The sequence below is a fragment of the Myxocyprinus asiaticus genome, chromosome 16 (assembly GCF_019703515.2).
Source record: "Myxocyprinus asiaticus isolate MX2 ecotype Aquarium Trade chromosome 16, UBuf_Myxa_2, whole genome shotgun sequence".
In the NCBI taxonomy this organism is placed as follows: Eukaryota; Metazoa; Chordata; class Actinopteri; order Cypriniformes; family Catostomidae; genus Myxocyprinus; species Myxocyprinus asiaticus.
Genome location: NC_059359.1, coordinates 31,438,745 through 31,455,648, shown reverse-complemented (window position 1 = coordinate 31,455,648; position 16,904 = coordinate 31,438,745). Strand labels below are relative to the sequence as shown.

Sequence of the window (16,904 nt, the reverse complement as noted above, 5' to 3'; positions counted from 1 at the left end):
CGCTGTTCAGATGCACTTTGGATCACATCATTTATATGTATAAATGTTTTCCATCTGAAAGGACTAAATATTAAATGAAACAAATGACAATAAAATGCAAAGTAATCTCTTCAGTAATCAAAATACTTTTTGAATGTAACTGTATTTTAATTACCAATGATTTAAATTGTAACTGTAGTGGAATACAGTTACTTATATTTTGCATTTTAAATAAGTAATCCCGTAACATGTATTCTGTTACTTCCCAACCCTGCACATAAGAATATCATTTGTGTTCTGAGAAGTAACCAGTGAATGCTTACAGTGCAGATACTGCTCCATAGTTAGGCAACTGGTGCAGAACTCATCACCAGGCAGTCTAACATGTTTCTGTGCTCAGAATCCCTCTTTTCTAGCATATTTGCTGAGTCATTTCTGCTCCAGGAGGCTCTGTAATTTGCCATTAATAGCAATATAGGGAAATCGTTGGTTTTGAACATGGTCCAAGTATGCAGGGCAGCAAGTATATACTACCAGTCAGCGATGGGTCTTGTCTCTTTAATTCTCACCCTCTAGCTCTTGATTTTTCACTCCCCTTGTGCTTTTATGGGACTTCATAGTGTGATATTCCATGAAAAGGCTGGTAGTGAAACTTCAAATATAGTTATAGAGTTGGAGATAGTTCGACTGGCAGTACTCCGCAGACCCAGGAGAGACTGCATGGAGCCCGGATCAGGCTAGTGAGGGTTTATGGGGCTTTTGGGAGTAAATAAAGTGTACTGCACTGTACTAGCACATCTCAGGGGAGTGAGTCTGCCTTTAGCCTCTGCTCTCCCTGCAGAGATGCATTTGTTATGATGGTGTGTCAGGTTTGTTCAGGAGCTGTGATTTATCTGTTTAGCAATGTGATAATTAACCTAAAGAGGTTAGGTTTGTTCATTAATTTGCCAGTGCTGTGCCCTGCCTCTACTCCTCTCTTGCTCTCTCTGTTGGAGTCTTTAATTACGGTAGATGCCCTATTTAATTGGATGTGAATGAAAATGAAGCTGTTAGGAATAGAAGAAAGGGTTAAATTGGGATTTTGGAGGTGGGGGAACCATACGATCTGGATGGTCAGACAAACTGCTCCCCATAAAATACTTTCAGGGTGTATTCTTATTTTTCATGGAATTTTTCATGGATATCTAATGCAACATGTAACCTAAATATCTTTATGCATGGTAGGGATGGACAGATCGATCTTGACAAATCAATAGTTCAGAGTCTGATGGTACATAGAGAGGACCGATCCTCACATAAAAATATAGATCCTAAGTGTTGTATTTTATTACTATTTATTTTATTATGTATTTAGCATGGAAGTGTAGCATGAGTTGTAAATCGAATTTAGATTCTGCAGAGTTGTAAATTTAAATTTGTAAATAATTGGTCATATTTTGTAATTGTTGTGTTTGATAATTTGCTGTTCATGTCTATTAAAATGTTTACAATTATGGCCTTCAAGTATAATGTCTATTAGTACCCATTTTATCCTCAGAAATAAAAAAATAAAAAAAGTCAATTTAATAGAGGTATCAGTATATGTATAAACAGTATTGGTCTTGATAGTACTTGGTATCAGATCGAAAATAAAATAAGTGGTATCGCCCATCCTTAATGCATGATTCAAACTGAACTTTCTGCCACACCTGCTAATGGCAAGTGTATACTGTGAAAAATGTATAGGGCAGAAAACATTTTGTATAGTGAAGATGTTTTCAAAAAGAATTCATGAATACTTTATTTTATCAAATAACTTCATACAAAGTGCAGTAAACTTAAAAAAAACTTTGGTGTGACCACCCTATGCCTTTAAAACTAATTCTAGGTACATTTGCATACAGTTCTTTAAGGTTGTTGGCAGGTGGGTGGTTCCAGGCATCTTGGAGAATTTGCTTCAGTTCTATGTAATAGGTATCTCAATTGCTTTTTCTCTCTTAATGTAATCCCATACTGACTCAATGATGTTGAAATCCGGGTTCTGTGGGGGCCATACCATCTGTTGCAGGACTCCTTGTTCTACTTCTATTCCAAGTTATTTGCAAAATGAATGTTTGGAAATCTGTAATTACAGTGTTTCCCCTATATGCATTTTGCAGTTGCACTGCGCCACTGTTGAACTATGAGCACTGCCAGGCCTGGATTGGTAATCTGGCATACTCGGCATTTTCCTGGTGGGCCGACACACTTTGGGGCCGATCAGGGGCGGACTGGCCATCGGGAGAACCGGGCTGGCTGCAAAATGAGCCGAATGGGCCACGATAAGCTGAAATGAGCTGCCACGTTATGCAGAACGGGCCACAAAACGGCACCGCGATATGCCGAAGGGGGCAGTGATATGCAGAAAAGGATAGCGACACCCACCCACCCCCAACAACTTTTGGGCCAGTTTCTATGTAAAATCCCTGGCCGATTTCTCTTCCCAGTTTCTTTCTACCCCTGAGCGCCGCTGTTGGGATTTCACATGGTTAATTTAATATTCTTGATGCAACATAATGCTTGCCAGCCCCAGTCAGCTGTGCGCTTTCTAGCGCCCCACACAGACACACCCACACACAAATACACACACTTACTCACAGTGACATTACGCATAACAACATATTTCAAACTCGCTTCATTTCAAGTGGCCCGCAAGCACATTTCTGAAAAGTAGGATGACAGGGGATCGCAACGTACACTGAACAATCAGTTAGCGCTTTCCTCGTGAATATTAATGAGCCTTCCCCTGTGATCTGTATGTTTTGGAGCACATTTTGCTCGCTTCAAAAGCGGGATGAAACAGCGCTACATGGGCCAATTATCAACACTGCTTAATCATTGATAAAGCAGCAAGAGGGCAGAGCAGGTGCGGTAATTCGCAGACTGGTCTCAACCGCACAGACTATTTTAAATGCGCCTGTGAACCAGTGGGATGTGCAGCTGGGATTGCGAAACTCGTTTGAATGCGGTACAGAATTGTCTGTTGCAAAACTTATGTCTCGTGATGAAACTAGTTTAAATCAAACAGCCCCCACATTCTAAATGGCACTGACAAAGAGAACAGGAGAAAACATCAATTAGAAGGCTTTTCAATTCTGAAATCACAACACTTACAAAACTTTACCATGGATTTACTGTAACACTGTAACACTAACTGTACTGTATTAACTATGGTAGTTGTGGCAGAAAAACTTCCTAAATGTATTTAGACTGCTGGTTTTTCATAACAAAAATGCCATAGTTCTTTATATAGAAACGTCTTGGTTACTTTTGTAACCTCTGTTCCCTGATGGAGAGTACGCAATGTTATGTCGATGTAGTGACACTAGGGTTTCGATCTTGAGAGCCCCAATCACCTTTGCTTAAAATAGAAAAGGCCAATGAGAATTGGCAAGTGGAATTTGCATGCCACTCTCCGCCCCGGACATACGGGTATAAAAGGAGATGGCGTGCATCACTCATTCAGATTTATGCTGAGGAGCCGATAGAGAGTCCCGACCATGTCAGCGGCCGGTTCAGCGCCGCAGCAGGAGGGACACAACATCTCGTTCCCTCCATCAGGGAACAGAGGTTACATCAGTAACCAAGACGTTCCCTCTCTGTCACTCACTCGACGTTGTGTCGATGTAGTGACACGAGGGGTTCCTATAGGAAACGCTGCAGGCGCTGAACTGTGTCACAAGGTACGGAAGAGTGGACATGGGCAAGCTGCTGCGTGCCTCACAGCGAGCACTCAACCACGTCGTGACCTTCCAGCGAGTTAGGTAAGGCGTCTCCCTAGTCCCATTAAAGGGGGAGGAGGCACTTACCCAAGGAGGCTACCGGCGGAGCCTTTCCTGATTAGCTGTTAAGCAATTTCCCACCGAGCATTTTCTAGAATAGCGCTGGGAAGTGCTCTTCCCTCTCCAGGAGGGAGGGCACTACGGGGACCACATCCTACCGGAGGGAGCTTAACGTGGAGAATACTTCACATGGACTTACTAATGGGGAAGTTCACATATGGAATGATACCACCGGAGGACCCTATCTACAGAGAGGGTACGCAGCAACAGTGGCCGAGGCAGAGAAAGCTCTGGTGAGGGGAAACACAGGGTTCACCTATGGGGAAACCGAACAGTGGAAACTCATCATCTGGGATTACAAAGGGGAATCACCACGTATGGAGCACTGAGCCCGAGCACATGGACTCACCTAAAAAGGGGGTATACCACGAGTACTGGGCCTGGTGCCGTAACTCCTCCGCTGAGTTCGTCACGAATAGTGCTTAAGAATTTGGGGTTCACCGGATACAGGGAACTGTTGTGGACAAAAGGCGCACATTATCACCTTTGAAAAAGGGGAAAGGCGCAATGCAAGCGGTACACCCAACCGGCCGCCCGGCCTACCTACTGTTACCGTATAACACTCGGGTCGAAACCGGCTCTATGCGTAGGATGTAAAACCTCACGAAGGTATTGGGTGTAGCCCAACCCACAGCTCTGCATATGTCTGCTAGAGAGGCCCCCCTTGCCAGTGCCCAGGAGGACGCAACACCTCTATTGGAGTGCGCCAGGACTCCCAAGGGGCACGGTAAGTCCTGCAATTGGTATTCAGAGAAAATGGCATCCACAATCCAATGGGCCAGCTTCTGCTTTGAGACAGCTTTCCCCTTCTGCTGCCCTCCAAAACAAACAAAGAGCTGCTCCGAGCATCTAAAGCTCTACGTGTGGTCCAGATAGATGGGCAGGGCATGAACTTGACACAGCAACGACAAGGCCGGGTCTTCCTCCTCTGAAGGGAGCGCTTGCAGGTTCACCACCTGGTCCCGAAAGGAAGTGGTGGGAACTTTGGGCATGTAACCGGGCCGGGGTCTCAAGATCACCTGAGAGTGTGCTGGCCCGAGCTCCAGGCATTTGCTAGTGAGCACCTGCAGGTCCCCCACCCTCTTGATGGAAGTGAGTGCCACCAGGAGGGCCGTCTTCAGAGACAAAGTGCTGAGCTCGGCCTGCTCCAGTGGCTCAAAGGGGGCTCTCTGTCGGGCAGGTAGGACCACAGAGAGATCCCAAGAGGGAATCGGGCACAGTCTAGGAAGATTCAACCTCCTCGTGCCCTTGAGGAACCTGTTGATCAGGTTGCGCTGTCGTGAGGGTCTCCCGTCCAGTGTATTATGGTATGCTGCTATGGCATATACAGTCGTCTCTCCAGCCCTTCCTGAAGGAAAGACAGCACAGACCAGACGGTACATCTCTGTGGGTCTTCCCCACAGGAAGAACACCAGTTTGCGAAGAAACGCCACTTCAAGGCATACAGCCGCCTCGTAGAGGGGATTCCAGTGGTCTGGCTGCGGGTGCTGGAATGTGCCCTGACCCTGAGTGAGAAGGTCCTGCCTCAGGGGAATGCGCCAGGGAGGTGCTACTGCCAGGAGCATCAGATCTGAGAACCAAGACCGGTTGGGCAAGTATGGCACAATGAACAGGACTTGCTGCTCGTCCTCCCTGACTTTGCACAGAGTCTGTGCAATGAGGCTCACAGTAGGAAACGCATACTTGCGTGGCCCCTGAGGCCAGCTGTGTGCCAAGGCATCCGTGCCGAGGGGGGCCTCGGACAGGCAGTACCAAAGGGGGCAGTGAGAGGTCTCTTGGGAGGCGAACAGGTCTACCAGCGCCTCCCCGAATCTCTCCCAAATCAGCTGGACTATGTGTGGGAGGAGTCTCCACTCCCCACGGAGTGTTACCTGCCGTGAGAGCGCATCCGCTGCCCGGTTGAGGACGCCCAGAAGGTGAGTGGCTCGCAGAGACTTCAACGTCTGCTGACTGCAAAAGAGGAGGCAGCGGGCGAGTTGCGTCATGCGAGGTGAGCGTACGCCGCCTTGGCAGTTTATGTACGCTACAGTTGCTGTGTTGTCAGTTTGGACCAACACATGGTTGCCCTGATCAACGGCCGGAGCCTCCTCAGGGCCAGCAATACCACCAACAACTCTAGGTCCTTCAGGTCGACGGCCGTGAACCAATCCTGATGTCGTACTGATGCCAGGATGCACTTCTGCATTATCATCCTGACCAGAAGCCTGTGTAAGGCTCTGTTCAAGGCAAGCAGATCCAAGATTGGGCGCGACCCTCCCCCTCTCTTGGGCACGATAAAATAAGGGCTGTAAAAGCCCTTGTGCAACTCGGCTATGGGGACAGGCTCTATTGCTCCCTTTGCCAGAAGGGTGGTAACCTCCACCTGGAGGACGGAGGCACCCTCGTCCCGCACCGTAGTGGAGAAGATGCCACTGGACCTGGGCGGGCGTCTGGCGAACTGGATCGCGTAGCCGAGGCGAATCGTCCTGATGAGTCACCGCGAGGGGCTGGAGAATGCTAACCTGGCCTCCAGCCTCCGCAACAGCGGCACCAAAGGGACGACTGGACTTACCGTGCCTGGGCTGGAAGACAGCCCAGGGGGGACGTGCTGCTCCGCAAGCCCACAACGGTGGCTGGTGACTGGGGTGGGCGAGCGACCCCAGAGACCAGCATACTTACCTGTTCACCGGCTATCTCTCGATGGAGAACAAGGGAACGGGGTACTCGCGTTTGCCTGATTGACCAGAAAGACTTCCAGCGCCTGGCTGTCACAAGTGTGCTGGCCCAGGGAATGAGGAACTGCTCTTTTATTGACCATGTGGGTGCCGAGGCCCAGGGGGCACTTGGCGATGTAATACTCACCACGCGCTGGCCCAGGGGCGATGGTGGGGCTGGAGTGGTCACCCGGGCCAGACTGGTCAGGAGCAGCTGCCTCATCCCTGGACTGCCTGTGTCAGGTCCGCTTTGAAACCTGTCTGGGGTTCTTGGTGGCCAGCTGACGGGCAGGTGGAGCCGACTTCCCGTGGGAGATTCTTTATCTTTGAGGCTGGCGTACGGGCTCCAATAGTGCGGGAGCTGGGGCCGGCACCGCAGGGGAACGGCTCTGGCGAGAAGCAGACGGGGCACGGGACTTCAGAGGCCTGAAGGCGGCACCACCTGGAAGAAAGGCACCGGGGCAGGGCGGGGCGCGGCCGTGAGTCACACTCCGAGCCCTGAGCCTCCGAGCTGGGCACGGTGGTCCGGGTAACTTAAATCACTGGGCTCTCTGGGAGATGGTGTGGACAGCAATGCAGGATGATACCATGTAGTTGCTTGGCAAGCACCCACATGCAGAAATTCTCACAGTATTCAGCCAAGACATACAGCTAGTTTGATTATGGCTTCACCCTCAGCATTCAGTTCTGTTGGGCGTTTTTTTTTTTTTTTGTATTGCACCAAAAATATGCAATTGTATAAATTATTCCCTCTGGGTTTCTTATGCACATACTTTGCAAGACTCTTTTTAATTTGATAATGAGTATGTAGGGCTCTGTAGAGTAAGCTTATGGTTAGTAGCTAGGCTAATGTTACCAGCGCAAGTTCATTATGAAATAGATCCAGTTCCTCATTTCCTTGAATGGTATAGATTTGGTTGCACTTGTTGTCATGTTCCTTTTAGGAAAGACAATTATGGCATAAACTGTCTGTCTGTTGTTTGTTATACACTACCATTCAAAAGTTTGCAATCCTTATGAAATTTTTGGATCCACTTTATATTAGGTGTCTTTACTATGTACTTAAGCATTTGATATAATGTACTTAATATGTACATACGTGCTGTTGCATTGTACTTACATTTAAAGTACTTGCATTTAATTACACCTCTAGTTACACAGTTAAATTTACCTCTAATCCTAAACCTAAACCTACCCCAACCCTTACCCTAAACCCTAATCCTAATCTAAACCCTAACCCTACCCCTAAACCAACCCGTACCTTAACCTCAGTTGCAGCAAATGTGAATCTTTTGAGGATTTTGCAGACTAGCATGTTACACAATAAGAACATTGTATTGAATGTATTTTAATGTTAGTACATAGTAGTTCAACAAACCTAATATAAAGTGGGAACAAATTTTTATGTTTTGTTTTAAATTCATCGATCTTTATTCATCAAATTTGCATTGAATTGATCTTAAAACATGACCTATCTGGAATACTTGATTCTGATTTGTCAGTCACGGCAGCAAAATATTTCTAAATAATGACCGTTGTCCAACACTGTGTAACTTATTCGGGCAATCAATGTGTCCTACATAGCTGTGCTTGTGTTCTGTTTCTGGTATCATCCATGGTTTCTACTAACTAAAACAATAATTTTAGACTCAGTGTTTCCCCATGTTTTCTGTAGCACTTCCTGTATGAATGGCTTGTAGGGCACTTCTTAGGGACCCTATGATCAAACTGTTCTCAGAAAAGTTCAATCTTAGATTCATCTGTCCATAATACTCTTTTTCTAATTGTCTATCATCCAACCTATAATACTTTTTGCCTATTCTGTCCTTTTCTACTTATTTGCGAGTTTCAGAAGTGGCTTTTCTATAAAATGGGCTGAATCATAAAAATGTCTTACTGTTATATATTTTCCTGAGCAATATGATTCTGGTCTATAGCCTGACATTGTTTTTAAGTGTATAGCAAAGCATTTTAATGACACTGCTAGTAGGTAGTTGCTAATGTAAATGCCCCCATCTGTGGCATGTTGCCAACCAGACCATCAAAATTTCATTGTGTAACTCACACAGTGCAGCATTTGTTTACGGGTCTCACCGTTTGGCTGGGCCCCATTCCACTTTTGGGAAGCGTGCCTGCAGTATCATACATTATAGGTTTGTGGAGATGAATCTAGCAAACACTTCTATCTCTCTTTATCTCTTCTCTCATCTGTATGAGTTTCTGTTTTGTCTGCTTTTCTTTACTGTGTTTCTTCTTGTGCACTCAATGTGTTTATCTCATTTCTGGTAAATGGAGGCCTCAGCCCACATGGATGCTCTAGAGTCAGTGCGGATCAGGATTGTGGTTGTTCGAAGGAATTTTACCTTCAATAGTTTACCCAAACATGAACATTCTGTCATTATTTACTCATCCTCATGTTGTTCCAAGTTTGAATGATGTTATTTTATACATGTAATGGAAAAGGAGAATTTTGACCAATCTTTCTTTAGCGTTTCTTCCATACAATGACAACAGTGACCACTGGCTGTCAAGCTCTAAAAAGGTAAAAAAAAAGCACCATAAAAGAACCATGAAAGTAGTCAATATGACTTGTGCACTATATTCCAAGTCTTCTGAAACCATATGATAGCGTTGTGTGAGAAACAGACTGAAATTTAAGTCATTATTCATTCTCAAATCAAATCTATGAAGCATATTTGATGTCATGACATTTGTTCACGAGGCACGCAAAATCCAGTGAAGTTTTTGAGGTTTGATGTCATTAATATCCAACCTAACCCATTTGATCTGAGTGTATAATGAATTACATTTCAGTCTGGTTTTTTTTTTTTGTTCCCTTTTTAGTGAAGGAAGTTTCAGTTCAACTATTAATAATATTAATCTTCATCTGTCTCCATCTCCAGTGCAGCTGCATTTTATTCCGTCTTGTATGTTTACTGAAAGTTATTCATGAGAAAATCAGTTCCTCTGTTCATCAGGCCTAATAGTCTATGGATTGGGGAGGTTGTGTCTGTGCCCGCACTCGTCCATCACTCTTTATGTGAATGCTATGACCTACATGTCATCCCCACCACCACCTCTGCTCTCGGGGCCAGGGAATCACGGATGCTGTCCCCTCTCCACACTGGCCCCTTACCCGCAAACAGGGGTCTCCTCTGCCCTCTCAGCCTGTTCTGAGTCAGAGAGGAAATTCAGTAAGAATCAGCTGTGTCAGAGATTATTTAGCAGAGATGGGCCACTTCTATTAATATGAATGGGAGAAACTTGAACGCTCAACCAAGCAGCTCTGAGCGCTCAACTGTCAGCAGATGTAGAAAGGAAGTCCCGCCTTAAAGTTAAAAGAGCCAATCGCCTTTTAGATACAGACATCACCTGTCAATCAACTGTAGAACATGCATATGCATTAGCTATACAAGCTGGGAAAATTTAGTTTTTTTTTGTGTAATATGAGGTAAAGAATCACAATTTATGATTGTAAGATTTTGTTGTTCTTTGATCGTAATCTTGACCAACCATATTTGAGATTTTGTTCTTTTCCCATTCAAGCAGATAGGAGCTGCACTGGCATGAATGGAATAAATTTCCGAGAGCATTCCAAAGATGGCCGACAGTGGACTGACTTGCTAGAAAGACTTTGGTTGTGCCCACTGACGGGGTCATTTATTTGCTCATGCTATCTACATCGTTTTAGCAGCCAATTCATTAAATAAATTATGCAAATCACACAGGGATGCTCCGATCGATTGGCCACCGATCGGTATCGGCCGATATTTATGTCCTATGATTTGATCAGTGATCGTTAATTTAGCCGATCGCGTAAACCGATTGCTCGTGTTGCAAAAGACACGCTGCTCTTTTAAGACATCAGTGGGACTGTCATGACATCTAGGAGTGTGGGGAATACTGACATAGTGTTGTAAGACAACAAACTTGATTCAGCAGTTAAGAACAATGCAGTAGGAGTAGGAGCAAATATGAAAAATGTGTGTACTGTACTGTTAATGTGGCATTTCACACGGCAAAGGGAAAACAGTGCGAGCTGTGAAACGGTAGGTTACCAATTCTGTAACTCCAGTTCTCTGAAACATCGAGTGGAGAGATCCACCTATGGGAAGGGCATACGCACCTGACCTCTGCAGAAGCATCCAGTTGCTTCCAATCCAATCTTGACAGACAGGAGCATGTGGCCAGTGTTGCCGTAAGGCTCCGCCCTTACCTGAGGGCATAAAAGGACCTGTACGCGCTACTTTCCTCAGTGAGAATATTCGCTTCTCGTGAAGCAAGTGGGGAAAGCTTGGTGGATCTCTCCACTCGATGTTTCAGAGAACTGGGGTTACAGAATAGGTAACCTATCATTCTCTTTCATCTTCTCGTGTTCAAGATCCACCTACGGGAAGATATGGATAACTCCCCAATTGCTCTACACTCACAGGGAGATTCTGTCAGCCAAAAGGATGGTCCCCTAATTAAAGGCAGTGCCTGACAAATCCTATATAATATTAGCAGGCTCTATAACCCATACACATAATAAAGAAGGGAGAAGAGGTTGTGCATTGTGCTTGGTGTGAAACCTATGGGGTGACACGTACACAGTATGAGGGAGAAAGGGTTATGGATGAACCCATTATGAAGAACCCACTCCCTGAAACAGGGCCCAGGAAGCAGCCATGCCTCTCATGGAGTGGGCCCTAAGGCCTAATGGGGGCTGGAGCCCGTTAGAGCTATATGCCATAGATATTGCTTCCACAAGCCAATGGGAAAGACGTTGTTCTGACATAGGTTTACCCGTGTGGGGGGAAGCCCATGAGACAAAGAGCTGGTCGCTCTTTATCAAATTCATGTGGAGTGCATGCACAGGACACAAAGCATTCAGCCTCTCATGTTCCAGAGAGGTGAAAGGAGCTGGGTGAAAAGCGCTGAGCTCTAACACCTCCCCTGTGAATTTAGGGAAACCCTTAGGCATAAAGGCTGGATTGGGTCTTAAGAGAAACCTTCTCCATGCCCGGAGAAAATCTTGTACAAGAAGAGTCCTCCGACACCTGGTGGATGGAATGCCCCTCCAAGTTTTGGCGGCCGGTAGGGAGCCCCTCCGCCCCTGGCAGCAGCTCCACTGCTCCAGGCGTCTGGCAGCAAGCCCCTCCTCCCCTCACGGAATGTGGCAGTGGCGAGTACTCCACGACAGCGCATCCCTCCTGCTTCCCGGGCTTCGGCACCAATGTAACAAGGTTTAAAATGGGAAATGAGGAGGCGGGAACTGTCGGAACAGTCAAAATAATATTTAATGAAACAAAAAGACACAGCACAAACGCTGCGTGTGGCTCTCTCTCTCCCGAACTGTTGCATCCCGCTGCGCCTATCCCTCTCCTCGGCCGATCACGGCCCGGCCCCGCCCTCCTCCTCGTCACATTCACCCAAAAATTTCAATTCTCTCATCATTTACCAACCCTCATGCCATCCCAGATGTATATGACTTTATTTCTTCTGCAGAACACAAAGATTTTTAGTAGAATATTTCAGCTCTGTAGGTCCATACAATGCAAGTGAATGGTGACCAGAACTTTGAAGCTCCAAAATCACATAAAGGCAGCATAGAAGTAATCCATATGACTCCAGTGGTTAAATCAATGTCTTCAGAAGTGATATGCTAGGTGTGGGTGAGAAACAGATCAATAGTTTAGTCCTTTTTTACAAAGAGGGGCCAAGATATTAATTCATATTTTTCATTCTTTTGTGTTCCCCATAAGAAAGAAAGTCATACATGTTTGAAACAACTTGAGGGTGAGTAAATAACCACCAGAATTTTCATTTTTGGGAAACCTATTCACAGTTTTTGCACTGAAATATTGTGTGAATTTGCCCTTCAGTCTCCCTCCCCTTGAATGTTCTGGAAACTAGCAGTAAGTCACAGGAAGTTGGCTGGGTCTGTACTGTCTTTTGCAACTCAAGGCCACACATGACTCTGGTCCCTCAAGACCATACAGCTTAACTCACCTGACCTATATATAAGAACAGATGTAACAGAAATCATCAGGCTCCTGATGTAAACAGAGGTGCTGCAGAAGGTTTACTTTCATGAATGCCTCTAAATGTAGTATATAAATAAAGCCTGGTTGTTTTATGCTGTGGCAAAATTCTGCCCCATACTCTATATGAAGTTCTAAATGTAAGTTCAGGAGATGCAAGTGTTGTTTGTGATCATGTTAATCACAACATAAGGATGTATAAGTGTAGCTTACTTCAATCCAGTGACTTTTGGCATCCCTCCACCATCGCAAATACTCTTTTCTTTATTTAAGTTTAAAAAATATTATTTCTAATATTTCCATTGTATACACTATCAGATGATTATATAATATTACTATAATATAAATGGTCCTGAAAGATTGTCATATTCACGTACCATGGTATTTACGTTGTACTCAAAGGTAATGCAAAGAATACCATGGGTGAACTATTGTTGAAGTCTGAATATTAGTAAAGAATAACTGTTTTGTTTCATGATATGGACATTCAACAAAGTCCTGTTAGTTTATCTTTTTCGTAAGAGTTTCTGAATGATGATCACTTATTTTTGTGTTTGTTCCTCAGGAGGGGAAAGAAGCACAGTATTGTCCTGAGAACACAGTTGTCTGTCAGAGTTCATGCATGCATAGGTGAGTAACAATATGCTGTTTTACCTAAAATAAACAATACATTGGAAGAATGGATTAGTGAGAAGTTTCTGGTTGTATCATATTGCTATAGGGGTTACAATTATTGTCTCATTTGTTGCTTGTTGAACTGATGGATGTGTGAATTATAAGAGGCCCTTGCAAGATTTTTACAGTGTGATAAGGTTTTCCTGTTTCTAATTGTCCCTCCCACGTTAATGTTTATGAAATTATGATCCTGTTTAAACATGTTCTGTGCTTGATTTCTCAATTAATACAAAACAGCTCATTCAGCAATTTTATATTAATGCCAGAGAAGTGGTTTTGAGAAACACGTCTCACCTTGTGTTAAATATTTTGTGGTTTAGAGCAATATAATTTATTTTGGCTATACAGATCATTTTAATTTATAACCAATGTGATCACTTTTTTTAAATCTTAACACAAATTTACCATGTTACCCATATTTTCCACCAAAATGCTAAAGTTATTAATACAGTAAAACTTCAAAGCTTCTAACAATAATTTATTATGCTTTTACAGTTGTACAGCAATAACTGTTGTACATAGGCGGAAACATTGACATGATAAATATGTTTGTTTTTAATGTATAATAAACCTAAATAAATGAAGAAGAAGTATACATTATAGGTGTGTGGGCTTACTTTAGCTTGTGTAGTTACTGTATATGCCTAAGCAGTCTCATTGTTTATCTCATGTCACTAAGCCCTGTTGACAGAATGAGGCTTCGTTACCTCCATAAGCCTTATCCCAGATTAATATATGTGTCATTGTATAGTAGTAGGATGGCAGTGGCCATTAATCTCTGTATCACAGAGGATTAAGTGTAACAGACAACACCTTCAAAACCCATCAAGCATATAAAAATCTTACAGCCTCCCTGAAAGTGTGATATTCATGTAGCTTACTTTAGGGGCTAATGTTAACTTTGTGATTCATAGTCTCTGCCTCAGACAGCATGCCCACAGAGTATCTGATGCATTTTTCAAATAAACACAGAAAGAGATTTTTAAAAATGGTAAGATCCAAACAGATTGGCTGGATTTGTGCAATTTTTGAGTTGAGGGTTCGGCCTACAGATTTATATGAGTCCACCGGGAAGCAAAGTTGGGTTTGCTAGTTCCCAGGCTGCTACAATGAGTGCTTCTGAAGAAGAACTAGTCGCTGAGTTTGCGTCTTTTAGTCTTTGTTTAAAAACCCCTTAGCAAGTAAACGAAATATCCTTGAGCACATTTATATTCTTTATATTCCACTTTGCTCTTGGTTAGCTATATCCAATTTCAGATTTACTGTACTAAGCATCCTGCCCCTAAATGTTCACATAAAAGTGTAAATTGAAGTTGGTCATCTTAACCAATGCCTTATGTTTTTCCTAAATGGGCGGTTCTTGGCTGGAATTAGCGTCGATGTGGACCAGACTTTATGCCAATAGTCAAAAGTCTGGCTATGTGAGACTAGGTGACTAGCTGCCATTCTCTGCAGGAACCTGTAGTCAGTGTTTAAGACAAGTGTCTGTCTGTTGCAAGGAGTATAAACTTAGTGGTGAGCTGCACTGCAGCCAAGCACACGTGGCTCGTACTCTTTTCCCTCTCCAAACTGCAGGGGAAAATATGGCTAACCATCAGCCTGCAAAAGCCATTAAGCACAGAACTGTCAGAACTTTTAATTTGTACTTTTCGCAAAAGTGCTATTTAAGAGTACTAGGGACAAAAATTGCCCCAAGAAAGAAGTGGAGTTATCTCTTTCTAAACTGATCCTGCATACCTGATGGGTTGCGGAAATATTTGGAAACTCCAAAGCTATTTTAACAGGGGTTATTCTGTCCAAAAATAAAGGCTTCTGAAACTTTTGGCAAGGTCTGAGAGTCTGTTGAGATAGATGTCATGAACCAGATCTGCTCAGACACCTGGCCTTATTTCCATTTGTATTGTTTTCCCTTTCGTTGGAAGCCTTTCTTTCAAAATTTGAGAGAGCTGTGGAAGAGGGCAGTAGCTTAGCAAAAGTGCCTCTTGTAACAAACGCTTCCGAGAAGCGTTACAGATCAACAGTTCTGGATGTTTACTTCCAAACATTGCATTGATTTACTGTATGTCTTGATAACATACTTTGTGTTGTTTGTCTTTTTTAAAATCAATGTTCCATAGCCAGTTTATATATGATTTATGCCCTTATGGAAAGAACAGCTTGATAAGAGAGCCACTATGCTCTGCAGATGTTGTTTTCCCTCTTTACAGGTCGTTGAATGTTTTGCTGCTATTCTATCCTCACTCTGAGGATAAAATCTCCATGGATCACAATGGTTGACTTGTCCAATAACCCACTAGTCGACTAGTGAGTTTATCTAGATTTTTTTGGCGATATGGCAAAAAAAAAATAATATTTACTCAACTAAAAAGTAAATTCAACATGCTTCAAATAACATGTTTTTTATTTGACTGCAAGGCCAACCTGGTTGGAAATTGAAGTTCTATTCACTATAGAATACATAGGTGTGCAAGAAAAATTCACATAAAAACAAAGTTTAGACAGGAAGTTGTCAACATAGTGTAATTGTAAAATAACTTAAAATCTAATTTATTTAAAATATCCCAGATGTTCAGAAATAATAGTATAAAATAAGTAAACAGCATAAAACTTCTAAGCCAATGTAGGTATTCAGTTTTATTTAAATTAAGTCTACCTAGAAAGTTATCTAGAAATTATCTTGAAGTTTATCTAGAAAGTACTCATTGTATATCAAACAATTTGCAAGTATAATCATAAACCCCTGCATATAGTCCAAACATCAGAACATTTTCAGTCTAGACTAGTTTTTTTTCTCTCCAGTTTAGATCAGGAAATTAACTTGCATATGGATGCAAAAATATGGACATGAAAAAAAAAAACAATGTTAAACCTGCAGACTTCGACCTCTGAGACATTGGTATGGTATAAATAAAATTTAAATTGTAATATGGCCTTGCGCAATTTACTAAACGTAAAACAGCTGCGTTTTAAAATCTGTCTGCGTTCACCACTTCACCATGTCAGTGCTGTATGAGCGTGCAGCGCCCTCTAGCGGTTATGTGTGGTACAACACTGAGCAGTGCAGCAATATGAAATAATAAAAGATTATCATTACAAATCAACTTGCAAAGTTTTTCAAAATGATCCCTTCCAAATGTTGGCTATAGATGCAGTACTTTTGAAACATGTCAAATATCAAAGCAATAATTAGTGATCTATCTTAATCATCATGGTAAAAGAAGGAGCAGTGGATGTTTGATTCTCCCATGTATAGCCTATCCATATGATTTGATATGAAGCACACTTAACTGTCACGTAACTAATGCTTTATAATGGGTATTTAAAGAAAAGAAAGGAGACCAATACGAGACCAATATTGTTCATCAACACGCGCAAAACGCCGAGGCCAGTTAAGATCTTTAGCCGGTGTATACATGCATGTTGGACTAAGTAGAGCTACAATCACACTGTACAATCGCACTGGAAATATTACCTGCTTTTAAATCAGTCTCCATGTTGTTACCCTAAGATATGTTCATTTGGAGATTGCACACATGTGCAGCCAGCTGATAAGATTGGGGGCGACATCAAGCCAAGCGCTATGTACTGTAATTTTTATTTTCCTTATTCAGCCTTAGGTGGACAGACAACGTATCTAACTATAACATTTGCTAATATTTTAATGCGATACTGTA

General features: G+C 43.1%; 1 protein-coding gene across 1 annotated transcript in view; it reads left to right on the top strand.

Annotated features, from left to right (window-relative positions):
- The window catches only part of fhod3b (formin homology 2 domain containing 3b), a 276,595-nt gene that overhangs the window by 38,811 nt on the left and 220,880 nt on the right, over nucleotides 1-16,904 (top strand). Inside the window, exon 3 of the mRNA XM_051721466.1 lies at nucleotides 13,121-13,185. Coding sequence (XP_051577426.1) covers nucleotides 13,121-13,185 — 65 coding nt within the window. The remainder of the gene's footprint in view (nucleotides 1-13,120; nucleotides 13,186-16,904) is intronic.